General features: G+C 42.5%; 1 protein-coding gene across 2 annotated transcripts; it reads right to left on the bottom strand.

Annotated features, from left to right (window-relative positions):
* Positions 1–379: 379 nt before the first annotated feature.
* On the bottom strand, positions 380–15,904 carry slc37a2 (solute carrier family 37 member 2). 2 transcript variants are annotated; one of them, XM_062536120.1, is made up of 18 exons: positions 15,236–15,904; positions 14,535–14,616; positions 14,234–14,324; positions 14,000–14,078; positions 13,694–13,829; positions 12,673–12,749; positions 11,508–11,674; positions 11,226–11,263; positions 10,813–10,962; positions 7,882–7,972; positions 7,366–7,428; positions 6,528–6,613; positions 5,481–5,529; positions 5,032–5,105; positions 4,827–4,905; positions 3,473–3,570; positions 3,192–3,256; positions 380–929 (listed from the first exon to the last, which is right to left on the bottom strand). In XM_062536120.1, the coding sequence occupies exons 1-18, from the start codon at positions 15,292–15,294 to the stop codon at positions 914–916; spliced, it is 1,500 nt and encodes a 499-aa protein (XP_062392104.1). In that variant the 5' UTR covers positions 15,295–15,904; the 3' UTR covers positions 380–913. The 2 variants fall into 2 exon arrangements, with proteins under 2 accessions (XP_062392104.1, XP_062392105.1); XM_062536121.1 differs by having other exon boundaries at positions 10,813–10,959.
* Positions 15,905–15,987: the final 83 nt, after the last annotated feature.

Here is a 15,987-nt window from a genome sequence, read left to right as displayed (position 1 = left end):
AAAGTAATTATTATAACGAGCCAATTAAGCAATAATGATTTTTCACTACCTTCCTTTGTCTCATAATCATAATAATGTAAGTGCACCATTTAGCGTTCACACTGAGCCTTTAAAAAAATAATTGGCATGAAAGCTACAACTATGTTTAGACGCACTTAACAGAACACGTTGTCGTCTCTTTGGTTTTACTGATTTGTTTAACGTGTACTTTTATTCATTTGTGTATTATATTATATACATAGCTATAGGAGTGGCCCAAATATTGGAGAGTTACAGATGTGGTGATGGGTGGTGAGGGCTATGACTTTCTTTTTTGTGGGCTTAGACAAATGAATTGATAGCGTGACTTGGATGGAAAAGAGAAAAACAGACACCAGAGTTTAAGGAATCGCACAAAAAGGCCATTTTAATGATAAAAGTACAGGCTGGATTTGAATCAGGTAGAGAGGGAGGCACATCAAGAGAGATAAATTAGTTTGTAAAAACACTCATTAATAAAAACATTAATAAAAAAACCCTTTTGTCCCCCTTTCTTTAAGTCTTTCAGTATACTGACGACTCTTTTAAACCCTCCCTGACCTGATTTTACCAAATGAATTTGTTCCAACACCAATTTGAAGTATGTAAGTCTCTTAACATATTGCTAACAAGGACCTGCAGTGTTACAGATATGAAGCACCGTGGTTGCATAACATCCCCTCAAACCCCTGCCAGAGTCAATCTCCACAGTTTAGCTCAAGGGCCCGAATGTGGGAATGAGTAAGTGAGAGTTGCAAGAGAGCTGTATGAGGTATTTGGTATTCACGAACGGCCTGCTGGTGTTTGTGGTTTCAAAATGTGGTCCCTTCATCTGTTCTGCTGGTGATAGGAAGTCCTGTGCTGAAGTGAAGGCCTCTGTTGCTTGCTTACTGCCTCAGATTTCTTTAAACCTGTAACAGAGACAGGAATGTGAATCATTATGCCCCATCAACTGTTGCAATCCCCGAGCTTACAAAGGATGGCTGTTTCAAACGAAAATAAACCAGTTGTTACGTGAAATAAATTCTTCCTCCTCTTTGAAAAATGATAACCCAAACAAATAGAGGCAGCTGGACAAAAAAAAAGCAGAATTCCCAGCAGCATCCTTCTACTGGCCTTTGGTAGCTTACCAACACGGTTACGCTACCTTCCAACTCAGGATGAAAATTCTCCACTTTTTAATTGTCTGTTCAAAGTGGTCAGCAACGCTTCCAGGCAGTGGCTGGGATCCTGCACACTGTGCAGCATAATTGCGAGTGTGGTGGGAGAAGATTGATAGTGGGTGGGGCCGGAGAGACAGGATACTGAGGCTAACTCCATATGTTTACTGTCTGCGTTAGTCCTTCTGGTCGGCCAGATGGTTACACACAGTGTTTTGATAAGCTCTCGCATATGTCCACAGTGTAGCAAATTGTGAGGTTAAGGTAGAGTTCTCTGTTGATTTTGCACGTTTTTAATAAGGCGCTTTATATTATACAAGGCGATAAATTGTGCCATTTGATAGAAAATCTTGATGTTACTAGAACTCATCCAATAACATGAAAAAACAACAAAAACAAAAAAACCCCACTAAGTCATAAGTCACCAAGTCATTAAGTCACACCCACAATATTTCCACCAGCTGCCACCCGAATGGTACCACTCACTGCACGGAATTAGCTTTTTATTAAGACTGGAACCAAGTTCCATCAAAACCCACATTCAGCTCAAATAATAGTCCACGCCTGTGTCGGCCACACTGTCAGAAAAGCAGCGTGCTGAAAAGCAGACTTGTGCAGCATGTGCTGGGCACAGGCCATTATTCCACTGGTTTAAAATGCACAGCAATGAGTGACATTAGGCATCAGGGCCAGAAGGGCTTTGCACGGGTCTCTTTCCACATGCTCACGTGTGCCAAATGAACCGGGGTCATTACCCTCCAGCAACAGCAACAGCTGACTTGTTAGGCGTTTTTAGGAAACTGACAGCTTTATGATAAAACATCTATCTTTACACTTCTCCTTCGTGTACCGTGACCGCACTTGTGAGGTTCTCTCAGAATTGTATTTTGATGGTCATCAATATTGCTGTATGAATTTATCAACAGTGCTTGATCAAAAAGGAAGGGGCCATTTCAACTAATGGATATATCAAGCACTGGCTGATTGGAACCTTCACAAGCCTAGTCCACAGAATAATGGGCCAACTAGTAGTTATACAGCATAATGAAAACTCACTTATCATAACAGAGTGACTATTTTATAATAACCTTTTTTTTGGGGGGGGGGGGGGATGGTAATAAGAGGATTCTCAATCATTCAAGCACTGGTTCCTCATTGAGTGTGTTAATATCGAGCATCAGCTATGCCGTTGCTTGAGATCTATTAATGAGCTGGGGGCTCTACCCGTCTAGCTCGCCATCAGAATTAGACGCACACTTCAGGACTTGTTGATCCGTCCCTCACCTAGGTGAAGAAAACGGCACCCTGAAATGCATCTCCTGCAAATGGGCTTTGATATCTGAATAGTCTGATTAAAATAGTTACAGTAAGCTTGTGTAACATTAGATATTGGGGGCTCTGCAGAATGGCATGTGCTGGTGGCTAAAGGGGTCTGTGCTAGTTGGCTGCCTCTTTTCAGCAGAAAACAGAGAGGCTGGTCTCTATGTACAAGCCATTGCTAACTCCCAAGACCTACAGAAGGGTTCTTAATTCAGTCAATGAATGCATGTGAGTGATATTAACATTTTTCTTTTTCTTTTTTTTCCAGCCAGTGAAAACCGCCGGATGACTAACTGATGTGTCTTTGAGACAGATGTTACATTGACTGTTCAAAGGCCCCTTGTCCCTCACAGCACTATTCAGTAAAACGGACTTTGCACTGGGGCCAGGCTGCAGTTAAAAATAGTGCCGCCTTAGAAAAGTATTGGATCACACAAGAATAACACACTGCGTCCATGCGTTCATCTCATGTGGACTCTCATGACTGCACTCTTCTGTGCATTTCAGCTGGGTGGATTCAGTCGGGTTTTCGGTCAACCAAACATCTACTAAACAGGAAGCTGCCCTACATGGAGTTTGGACAGATGGCCCTACTGGGCCTACGGTTTCCACTCCTCAACTCCTGATGTACACATTTGCTGTGCCAGCTCTGTTATCTCTCAGGAGATAGCTAGCGGAGGTGGAAGTGCTTACCCTCTCATCCTTGTGTGATATCCACACCACCCCCTTATCTCCTTATACACCAGTCGCGAGAGCAGCTGAAACAAACACACACACACACACAGATACAGTTAGAGAGACAGACAGACAGATAGATAGATACACACACACACACTGCCAGAGGTAGAGAGACACACACACACAGCCAGAGGTAGAGAGAGGTAGAGAGAGAGAGAGAGAGAGAGAGAGAGAGAGACACACACACACACACACACACACACTATTACAGAGAACATTTTCAAACGGTCCCTCACCAAACAGGCCAGGCAGTCGGAGGTGATGAGCATGTAGAAAACGTTGTTCCAGCCCGTAGGTGAGATGACGCCGGCCAATAGAGGGCCAAGGGCAGCACCTGGTGGACGTTCAGCAAACATGGAGTCTTAGTGGAGATGTTGCGCAAGAGCAAAAGCCTTGGCAAATTACAACCAGTGAACCAGATGTGGTGCTCAAACATTGTATTGACAAAACACAAGACACTTCCATGAAATATATTACTGTTCCTGCCGAGCAATTATTAAGCATGAACAGGATTTGTGCAGAGAGCTAGAAATGTATCTAATGATCTGTTAGTTAATTAATTTACATTATAGTAATGGGTAGAACCAAGACCCAGCAGAAGGCCAGGGAAAGTCAATATGGACTTAAAGAAATTCATTTCTGATAATGCTTAAGGACATGTGCAACAAATAAAACAAGAAGAGCTCAATAACAAGCCTGTGTGTTCTTGACCCAATGCAATCCATGAGATGCCAGTGATCTTTGTTCCAACGTGAAAAAGATTACCAAGAAAACACTGAATTCTAACCATTCTAATGTGCTTAAACAAAGCGCTAAGCTTTGACAGTGGTGCATATGGATAAACGCCCATATCCACAGGCTGAGGCCCACAGCCCACACTGGGCAAATGACATGGGCCCAAGTCAATGAGTTTCCTCAGCGTCACAGATTCCACTGGCCTGTGTCAAGTTTGCCTGTGGCATCTGATGCTACTCCCCAAGTCAATCTCATTGCCATTTTGCCACAAGTGTATGCTTGGACCTGTTACCTTTAGGTGCTGTGTCCACCAAACACGTTTTTTACAGCCAGAGCGCCCTCAACCTCCTTTTAAGTGTTTATTGTTGCTAAGTTACCAAAACCAGAGACGGTTTATAATGAGAAGTGACATTGACGAGCCTGGCGCTGTTCTAAAAGTTGAACAGATTTCAACTTGAGCGCTCTGAGCGCTGCGGTAAAAAACGGTCAGCGCCGAGAGCTTTTTTCCGCCGAGGGCGCTCAGCGCTGTGAACGCTGAGCTACATAGACTTTATATTGAAAATTGTCGCCATCGGCGCAAAAAACGTGTTTGATGGACACAGCACCTTATTCAGAAAAAACAAATATATGAAAGGAAAAATTCCTGTTCCCTTCTCTTTGAAATACTATCTAAGGTGCGTCTCTAGACCATGTTTGTGGACTGAACTGACTAGCTCTATGGTGGCTCAAATGGGAAAATGGGATTAACTGTGAAACAAGTAGACAAACATATGAATTGGTGTATTAATTGTTATTGTTTCATATGTCCCAAGCTCACTAATTGGAGCAGATAACAGCCCATTCTGTCCCTCTTACCTATGGATCCCGTTCCGTCAATAATAGCCGTTACTGTCGATAAAGCTCTGGAGTTTCCTCTCAGACACTCGTGGGTTCCCTGCAGATGAGGAAGGAGGGGGAAAAAGTGAGAGAGAGGCCCTTAATCTGAGTCCAGTTCAAACTGCCCAAACATCAGACATGAGCTGACCTATCGTGCACATGGGACTCAGGCGGCAGAGCTTACCAGGTCAGCTGACACAGCCGTAGTGATCAGGGCGTAAGGGCCATTGACCAGCGCTCCACACACAAGCAACATGCCTGACAGAGAGAGAGAGAGAGAGAGAGAGAGAGAGAGAGAGAGAGAGAGAGAGAGAGAGAGAGAGGTCGTCATTAGACACCATTCAGTCACCACGCCAGTTGAGCATGCGGTGGGATCCATACAAACACATCATTACACACACTAATAACTGTAATCATCACTGAGGGATGTCACTCAGGGAATGCATGCAGTGAATCAATCAATAGCACAAACAGATTGGAAAACTAGTGTTATGTAACAGCAACATAACCCTTGACTGGTGTCTCAAATGTGTCAGTTTAGCACAGTTGATTTGACTGATAAAAAGTTGATGGACTACATGGTTTTTTTTTTATTTGATTTTTTTATAAAAACACAAAAAAGAGAGAATTTACCGATGGTGGTTGGCACACCGTTCTGGCCGACATGGTTGTAAAGAAAGAGCTGGAGGGGACAAAAAAAACACAAGATGTTAGAGGTCTCCCAGCCGGAGAGAGGCCTACAGATCATCCTAACACAGTTGTTTGCACAGAGCGGCTGGTAAACGGAGGCGTGCGTTCAGACGGGCGTGCCACTCTTCACCTGGGCTCGAATCCCAACGCACACTTGAAGCGGAGGTGAAAAATGACTGGCGCGCTCTCGCGGGGCCTTGACACCTGCCCTTGAAAGTGCGGCCGCTGCTGCCGCCGATACTAGACACAAGAAATGTGGCCAATGGCTTCTTCTCTCTCATTCATGCTGCTCAGCTAGTCAGTACTTTTCTCACATTCACCACAGAGCATAAAAGAGACTGCTTTCCTTGTCATAGCAGTACATCTATCTAGTAATGCAAAGAATGTCTGTCTGTTCCACGCATAACTCTCGAACCACTCATCCGACTGCTCTCAAATTTGATGGGCGTCATCCTAATGGCACGAGTGTGTGCAGTGTGTAGCAATTTCATGTTATACAAACAAAAAATGCCACATCTACGGGCTCTGCACTAGTAGCAGTAAATAGCAGTAAAATGAAAAAAGGCTTTCTGATGCTAGACAATAATAATCCATGAGATCACACGCCCCTTCATAATATCACATTGCTACTAACAGTTCTTGCCAATTGAACTTCCGTCTTAAATATGAACATGTGACTGATATGAGTTCAGTGCTCTAACAGCACAACAGCTCAGCAGAACAGCTCAGCAGAACATGCTCCACTTCCTTCGCTTACTCTTTTGTGCAGAGTATGAATATGTCTTGCAAAGCATAAAATACTTCCTAATCCTAGCAATGCATGAATCATGCACTACCAACAGAGCGCTGCAAACTGTTGTGCAAGGAAATGTATTGAATTAGTGAATTACATCATTAGTAGTATATCGCAAACCATCGGTTTTGTAAAGCTAAAAATCTTGCATAATGTATCTTTAACTCGTTAAGACTTGTTCAACTGAGCACACTCACCATTGGGGCAGCAAAGATCAGCATAACACAGCAGGTGGAGGCTCTTCCTCCGGTGTAGTCGGACACCACCCCTGCCATGATCCCCCCTTAACACACATAACATAGGACACGACACATTAAGCATCCAGATAGGGTGCCATGATCCCCCCTTAACACACATAACATAGGACACGACACATTAAGCATCCAGATAAGGTGCCACATTCCACCTGAAGCATTGCCTCTATGATGGCAGGGTCAGACTATGCGATTTTTTTGTCGCTCACGATTGTCGTTTACGATCTACCATGTCACACTATACGATTTTAGAACCATGAAAACCTCTCCGCGTCTTGGTCGGGAGAGTGGCCACATACACCGAAAGCATCGGTCGCGTCATATGACTCCCGTCAAATTTCTGACAAGCCTTTCTTTTTGTCGGGCTGTTTTAGAACGTCGTGAACGACAAATCCCAAGTCCTGAAGCATGACACAGAAGATTCACTCCGCGTTGGAGGTCGTGCCCGACCATTTGAAATCAGATACGACGCTGTAAACTTGTCGGTCACGACAAATTCGGGCCAAAATCGGGCTGATATCGTGTAATCTGACCAGGCCATAAGGGACTATAAGGGAATATGCATATTTCAATACAGTATTAAAGATCAAGGTTTAATAAAGATAAAGATCGTTCAACAAGTGGCTGCCATAATCAGTGACCGTGTCTGGCTACCTCCGAAGATGAAAACTGATTCTTTTTAAACAGCACCATCTACAATATAACATTAGGGGAGGACTATGCACACACACTGGACATGCAGTTAACTCCATTTGGGTCAAAGGTGAAGCGACAAACTTACCTATAATTCCTCCAACATCAAATAAGGTCGACATGTCTCCTGCTGCTTTGGGGTCAAACTGAGCTACAAGGACAAAAGGTTTAAATGTTTAAATCTGGGGCACTCATGTGGGTTATATGTTTAAAAGCCTTTCATTACACATTGTTACACATTCATTGCCTATTGTTTTAAAACATGCTAGGGGTGTAACAGTACACACACACACACAAAAAATCACAGTTCGGTGTGTACCTCAGATTTTAAGTCACAATTCAGGTTAACTTTCGGTACAGTATGCCTGTACTGCCAACCTAAAATTTTGGGCTGTTCCTTTGACATTTTAACAGGTGATAACATGACTATTAGGCTATGCTACAAGGACAGAGCTACAAAGACAGTAAATACTGTATTGTTGCCATCACTGTTATTGAGATGACTATGCCATGTGCCATCTGGCTTCAAGTATAAATAGGCCACAAAGATATGACAACTAAGGATATGAAAAGAGAAGATGGCGTATGAATCTGTTCCTCTTACCGACATTTGCGATATATAGAGGTAGCCAATAGAGGAAGGTGTAGCTGACCAGCTTGGCAAACAGGAGACACAGGGAGAATTCAACAACACCCTGAGGGAAGAGGAGATGAGGTATGATGCGAGTTTAGTTAAAGGATGGTTACAATTTTACATACTGCATTCATGCACAGTGCACACACACGCACACACACACACACACACACACACACACACACACACACACACACACTTTTTAAACTTAAAATAGACTTCATTTGACATGCCTGGATGACTAATTACATCTGGGGTTAATGGAAAAAACACTGCGAATATGATTTTTCCCTTGAGTATTCCCCCCTCTCTGAGTACACTAAAGGAATACAGGTGTCAAAAAGAAAGGAGCAGTATACAGACAAAAGAGTGGCAAGAGCTCTGGGTGTTTGAGAAGGATCACTATCACTGGTTTGCTAAATTAGACTCTGGCAAAGTCTATCTGTTAAAAACAAACCTGTCTTCTAGTTATTCCACCTTAAGTCTTTTATGTTAATTATTCTTTATTGCTTTCTTTTTATTTTTTATTTCATTATTATTACTATTATCATTACAGTGCATGAAAATGCACTGTACTGTTCTTCCTCGGTCTTCTGCTTCTTCTTATTATTCTTCTTCTAACGCACGCAATTCAGCTTCAACCGCTTAACGTAGAAACTCCATTCAAATTTTGTCGCGTAGGTCTTACTTACGCGATGTGGGCTTTGTATTTTTCAACTTTGTAACTTTTATACTTTTTAAACTATTAGTTAAAAACTATTACAATTTCCCCCATAGACTTAACATTGCTCATTATGACATCACGGCAGCAATTAGAATCTTACGCCAGGTGGCCGGCCACCTGGGCACCAACTGTCAGTTTCTCTCAGGCTAGAGCATACAATCTCATACAAGTGCATACAATCTCTCTGAAGACTACATATTCTGTTCCCCTGTATCCTCTGCGCACAACAGTATCAAAATAAGTCCTCCTAATTCCATCCAACTTTATATCCATTCATCTTCTTCAAACCATTCACTCATCCACCCATTCTAAACAGTCTGCCTGTCAACATCAATTAGACGCTCTACATTCAACTTTTAAACAATCTACTCTGTCTCAGGCTGGCTCTCTTAAGACTAGCCAGTTAAATTGATTACACCTGTATCTGTATCCACTACTCTCAGTAGAGAGCTGTGTCTCTCCATTCTACAAGAATATAAGGCACATTCCATCCAACATTCTATCCATTCATCTTCTTCAGACCATTCACTCATCCACCCATTAAACTGTCTATCAACATCCATTAAACAATCTGCCTATCAACATCCATTAAACTCTCTGTCTATCAACATTAATTAGACTATCTACATTAAACTTTTAAATTATTTACTCTGTCTCAGGCTTTAAGAGTACACTGGCTCTCTTAAGACTAGCCAGTTAAATTGATTACACCTGTGTCAACTACTCTCAGAGAGCTGTATCAGTGTCTCTCTTAACAAGAATATAAGGCACATTCCATCCAACCTTCTATCCATTCATCTTCTTCAGACCATTCACTCATCCACCCATTAAACTGTCAATCAATATCTATTAAACAATCTGCCTATCAACATCCATTAAACATTCTGTCTATCAACATTAATTAGACTATATACAACTTTTAAAGTATTTACTGTGGGTCCCTCTCAAGCAGCGTTTATATGTCCTCCCTCGCTCCTCGATCCTCAATGATCTACATAAAGAAAGATAAAAGAAGGGCTAGACTATCCCATTGTTGCCACTCCATCATTCTTTACGAGATCAGTGAGGAGCGAGAGAGGACGCGTAAACGCTATATATGAGAGGCACCTTCTGTCTCAGGCTTTAAGCATACAATCTCATTAAGACTACAGATCCTGTTTCACTACTTCCTCTGTCCACAACTGTTTCAAAATAAAGGTCCTCACTGCAATAATACACTATTAAATCATTTAACCACTGAAACTACTCAACTATTGAACTATTCAACCATTCTAACTGTCAGTTATCATCCACTATGCCTCCAGTCAACTACATGAAACCTCCATGTACCTAGCAACCAACATAGCAACTATTAAAATTAAGTGTTTATGACCGTTTCCATAGCAACCAACATGATTATACTGCAGTAACTTCTTGTTTCCTGATAGTGGCCACCATGGATACCCTAGCAACAAATGTTTCAAAATAAAAGTCCTCACTAGCAAGTTAACTAGTTAGCATGGTTAGCATAGTTAGCATTGTTAGCATAGTTAGCATTTTTAGCATAACTGCAAAAAATCATCAACTAAGTTAGCTAATCAACCTGGTTAGCATTGTTAGCAAATTTAGCATTGTTAGCATAGTTAGCATTTTTAGCATTACTGCTAGAAATCATCGGTTAAGTTAGCTAATCAACCTGGTTAGCATTGTTAGTAAAGTTAGCATTGCTAGCATAATAAGCATTTTTAGCGTAACTGCTAGAAATCATTAGCTAAGTTAGCTAATCAACATTTTAACATGAATAGAAATCATTAGTTAAGTTAGAACTGGAACATTTCATCTTTAAACTGTCTACCTTCACACTATCAACTCTCTGTAAACTATGCAACCACCATTTTTACCCTAGCTACACCTTAGTAACCATATCTACATTATCTATCTATTTTTGCCTTTTCATGCACTGGTAATTCCTTGGAATTGCATTTCTAGTTATTATTATTATTATTACTACTCTTTGCTCATCTATGCTTTTATCTGCTATTACTGTTTGGTTTTTGTTTATGTAAAGCACATTGAATGACCTCTGTGTATGAAATGCGCTATATAAATAAACTTGACTTGACTTGACACAACAAACACAACAACGTATGTTTTGTATGCATTTTTGCCACTAATAACAACACGTTTGGCGAACTCACAGGGATTCTCAGGGCCCCGCAGAAGCTGATGGCCTCGGTGTCCTCCGAGCGCTCCACCACACTGGGCGCCGTGCCGGGCGGAGGACTGCTGAAGATCTCCTCGTTACTGGACGCGTTCCGCAACAGAGGCTCCTGTTCTGCACTCTCCTGCTTTGAGCGTGCATAGACACAGACACAGACACAGACAGACACACACACACACACACACACACACACACACACACACACACACACAAAGGCAAGTAAACAGACAGGCAGACAGACAGAGAGAGACACAGACACACAGACACACACACACAGAGGCAGAAAGACAGACAGGTCTAAATCAGCTGATGGCTGCTTCAGTTGAAAAGGCATTCCAAAGCAGTCATGTGTAGCTTGTGAGATTCTGGTGCTGTATACATCATACTCACATGATGCTGTGGCGGTGTACAGTTGACGTCCTCGGGGTCTGTGTGAATAATAATAAAACATATGAGTGTGCTTCATTGAGCATTTCAGCTTTCTTCATATTATGTCAAATAAGATGTCTGTTAAGGAACTACATTGAAGAAAAGGGCCTTGTGTATTATGAGTGTTTGTGCCAATGGTACGATGGCTGTAGAAAAGTGAGTGTCTGATCACTTTATCAAGCTCAGTCCACAAACAATCAGAGATGCTTCATCAACTCGGTGCATGACCAGCAGCTCACTTACGTTCAACCAGGAAGAAGAAGCATAACACTCCTGTGGCGCCAATAATGATACCAGGCACAATGAAGGACAAGCCCCAGGCGGACGACACAAACACACCAGCAATCAGCGACCCCAAGATGTTCCCCACAGACGTGTGGGAGTTCCAGACGCCCATGATGAACCCTCGCCTGGAACGTCAAAAACCAGCCACTGAGAACGCCGTCCACATTTAGAATAGAATAGAATAGAATAGCCTGTATACTTTTTTGATCCTGTGAGGGAAATTCAGTTCTCTGCATTTAACCCAATTTAACCGAATTAGTGAACACACAACACACAGTGAACACACAGTGAGGTGAATCACACAACCCAGAGCAGTGAGCTGCCTGCCCAACCAGCAGCGCTCGGGGAGCAGTGAGGGGTTAAGTGCCTTGCTCAAGGGCACTTCAGCCGTGGTGGACTGGTCGGGGATCGAACCGGCAACCCTCCGGTTACAAGCCCGATGCGCTAACCAGTACACCACGGCTGCCCCATTTATTTTCGTTTATCTGACAGACAGCAGCATCATCCATAGTACTGTAGCTCCTAGTACAGGAAACCATGCAGCTGCAAGCCTCCTGAATCATGACCACTGGACCATGTGACCTTTGTGGTGGAAATAGTTTGCTCATCTACACACTAGAGGATTGATAGAAGCAATCAGAAAGCAGTTTATGTAAAAGATCCTTATTTGAACCGTGTTCAATAGTTTGCTCTATTACATGGTCACAAATGCCCTTGTTTTAGCAGAATTGATTAAAGTCACAAGTGAAAAGTCACAAAGTGAAATCACAGAAATGTGCTATAATGACACACAGTTGTGGCTTTGGAAAATACAGGTACTGATACTGCAAGATCAGCAGGGCTTATGTCAGGTGACAGAGGGTGTGTGTGTGTGTGTGTGTGTGTGTGAGAAAGAGAGAGAGAGACTGAGTGAGTGAATGACAGAGAGAGATAGAGAGATTTCTTCTTCTGAAAATCTATTGACATGTATGTGTGTATGTTCAGATTTATTGTAGAACTGCTTTGGCAATATGAGTGAGCTTGTCATGCCAAAAAAGCACTTTGAATTTGAATTTGAAGAGAGAGAGAGAGAGAGAGAGGAGATAGAGAAAGCAGCAAGCAAGCAAAAGACAGATGCACTCACTTCCCCTTTCCGAACCAGTTTCCAACGCAAGCTACCACTGCAGGCCAGCCTGTTGTCTGCACCAAACCATTCATAGCCTATGGGAGAGGAGAGAGAGAGAGATAGATTCACAACAAGTGGGACCTGGCCTCAAACCAAACTCTGTCCATCTGACCTTGGTCACAGTCATGTGATACTTGTTCCTAGTGAGTCTTTCATTTTTCCATCAAACATGACCTAACAAGAACTGTGTGGCCATGGTCATGGATAGAACATGACTGTATTTCAAATTGTAGGATAAACATGAGTCATGTAGTCAGCAACGGAGAAAAACACATCCTAAAAATCTCCCAGATATTTCTTAACCAGCAGCAGAAGAAGTTGGTTATTCGTGTGGTACGACAATCAGCCGCTAACTTGATTGGGCCGGCCAAAATGCAGAAGTGGCTAATTAGATATCGTCAGGCCTATTTACATCTCCAAGACCCAGATGTAAGTAGCAGCAGGCCACTTCAACAGCAAGATCATTCCTTGCAGCATGGTGCCCATTAGAAGGCCCGATAGGGACGGACCTGTCAGGAATAGGGCCGATAGAGCTCTAGCGACAGTTACTATGCCTACTAACATTGTCAGACCAAAACAAAAAGCACATAAAACACCACTGATCCGCTTGTCAACTAGATGTTTAAACCACAAAATAACAATTGAGTAACTCTGATTGTGATTCTCTACTGTAAAGGTGTAGTTTCATCCATGCATAAAGTTACCGCTGGTGGCCTACTTGCACAGGATGTGGTGGCATAAGTGAAGTACAAACATAAAAGCTTCCGTTCTGGCTTACTGTGTGCGATAATGATTTATTCTTCCTGTTACTGAGTGTAAGTGTTTCCTGCTCAGCATTACAGGGAGGTGCGATTTAATTTTGTTGTTACAGTATGTGCAATGACAATAAATGTATTCTATATGTTCTATTCTATATTCTGTATCTAAAATAAAAAACGGAAATTTCAAATGCATCTCAAAAGCGAGGCGCGCAGCTGACCTGGACAAAGGCGTAGTACCAGATGGAGTGGATGTTCCAGTAGTAGCCCAGGCCGAAGAGCGACGTGAAGATCCCACTGAGGATCATCCCGGTACTAAGGTAGTAGCGCAGCGGCAACCGCTCTCCAAAGATGCCACTGTTGGGATAAAGGCAAGCACACCTCAAGGCCACTGCAAAGTAACCTGACTCTCACCAGATCCTTGGCGTGGCGGAACTACAAGGATCTGGCGAGAGTCAGGCTAACTGCAAAGCACACCAAGGCACTAATGTCAAGTGGAGCATATGACTGTAGTAGAACCACCATACCTGAAAAACATGCCAATGGCATAGGCGACCAGGAAGGAGTTGTCGACTGCTCCAAAAAGTGTTTGATAATTGTCCTGGTCTGGAGAAGAAGAAGAAGAAAAAACATAAAGCACAGAAGATCAACCTGATGCTCAGTCATAAGCATTTGCTGTGTGTAAACTAGCACCTGGCAGAGGAATAAAGCATTTTATGTATTGTAGAAATTGTCTCTGTTGGGATGACACTAGAACTCACCAAACGGAGCCCAGTCACACCAGGTGTCATTGTTGGTGATATTCAAGTCAGCAGGCCGAATGACATTGGAACAGTTTCTGTGCAGTTGACTCTGATAACATACAAGACATGATTGTATCAACTTTCCAAAAGTGCGTGTCTGACAAAATTACAATAATCACACATGGCAAGTTTGTCATGACATGCTCACAAGACTCCATCACTTTTGTTTACCAGCCGGTAGGTCTACAGCAGCACAGTGGCATGACCACTATCAGTAGCACGGACATTTCTAAAGGGGACAGTGTGTCACATCTCTTACCTTGACCACACTGATAGGTTTTCGAGACAGATGATAACTCGTGTAGAACAGGAATGTAAGGAACAGAATGAAGCCTCTGTACCTAAATAAAATAAAAACGCATGGGAAGGAGATTAAAATAAATTGACTCCAATAATTATTTGAGAAATGGATTAGCCAGTAAGGTAATTATGAGGCAAGGTAGGTAGCCAACGTAGACCTGAGGCTTGGACATTTATGAAAAGCACATGGACTGAATGAGAAGCGGTTACAGGACACATAATACAGGCACTGTACTACCTATTTACATTTCCAAATGTAGGCTAGTGCGGTTAAGGGAGGCCCATAGCAAGAACATAGCCTACATCTGCAAATAGAGCAGAAGTTCATCAGCAGACTGACTGCACTAGTGCTGAACTGAGCAGCTTCTCATATGTTGAAGCCTAAACTTCGCTGCCTCTCCAATGCAGGAATTTGGCCAATATGGAAGGCTAAAAACACTGTCATACGCAACTCTTGTTTTGGGAACAAAGACCTGCTGTCGCAACAATCTCAGCCGGCAAATCACTGTCGAAGAATTTACGTTACTGACATGACAATAGTGTTAGTTAGAGTGAAACACATTCCTCTCCCCCTTGTTTACAATGGAAACTAGCCATTATTTAGCTATTGTAAGTGATCAGCGGTATCGGTTTGATGTGATAGATAGTTGGGCTACTTACCAGCTGTCTCTTGAGAAGGAGGTAATGACTTTAATGCCTGGAGCTAACGAAGACCTCATCTTCAGTGGAATTCGCTAGCCTCTATGTCTCAATTAAAATCACTTTAAAACTGCCTTTTTAACGTTATAAACTCATGGTTGCAATGGGCGCACCTAAAATATACAAACAGGCTCCTACAATGTTCACACCGCCATGTCTGAAAGTCGCCTATCTTGCTAAAATCGATACAACGATAGCCTACCTGAGACTCAAAACTAAAACTAACAGCACGGCGGATGACAAGCTTTTTTCAAAGTAAGATACAATTAATCCTTTTTTCAAACAACAAGACTGTTCAAAAAGCTAAGCGCGTGTCTAAAATATATTGCTTTAAAATAACAAAAATCCAAAAACGTTTAAAATATGGTGTTAAAGCTGCTCCATTTGCTTCTGTTGTAATATCCAAGAGCAAACATCTTCCGAGAACACTGAATTTCCAAGAATATCCATGTTCACCCGCAGTGGTCGACTGGCAGCATTTAAAGCCGGCTCCTATTAATATTAACAGTCCGAAGTCATCATGTGACTTTTAAGTGTCCCTTCATTTATGGAATATAACAATAATTGTTTCAAAGTAGCCATTCCTGTTTTCGGAATCCAGATCCTGCAACAAACATAGAGCAATCTGGCGGCTTGAGCATGTGATCCCAACCTGACGTCACACTCTAAAGGAACAGGGAGGTTAACCCGTTCGGGACTGGACTGATGACGGA

The sequence above is a fragment of the Sardina pilchardus genome, chromosome 5, assembly GCF_963854185.1.
Source record: "Sardina pilchardus chromosome 5, fSarPil1.1, whole genome shotgun sequence".
NCBI classification, from domain to species: Eukaryota; Metazoa; Chordata; class Actinopteri; order Clupeiformes; family Clupeidae; genus Sardina; species Sardina pilchardus.
The sequence above is the reverse complement of the archived record's forward strand: the minus strand, read 5'-3'. Positions and strand labels throughout refer to the sequence as shown.

Bases quoted from the DNA above. Each gene is read 5' to 3' on its own strand.
- slc37a2 (XM_062536120.1), bottom strand. From the start codon at position 15,294: ATGAGGTCTTCGTTAGCTCCAGGCATTAAAGTCATTACCTCCTTCTCA. The intron at 11,675-12,672 runs GTGAGTGCATCT...TTGACGTTCCAG, and splicing joins AACTGGTTCGGAAAGGGGAA to GCGAGGGTTCATCATGGGCG. The intron at 5,530-6,527 runs GTGAGTGTGCTC...TGTCCCCTCCAG, and splicing joins TGATCTTTGCTGCCCCAATG to CTCTTTCTTTACAACCATGT.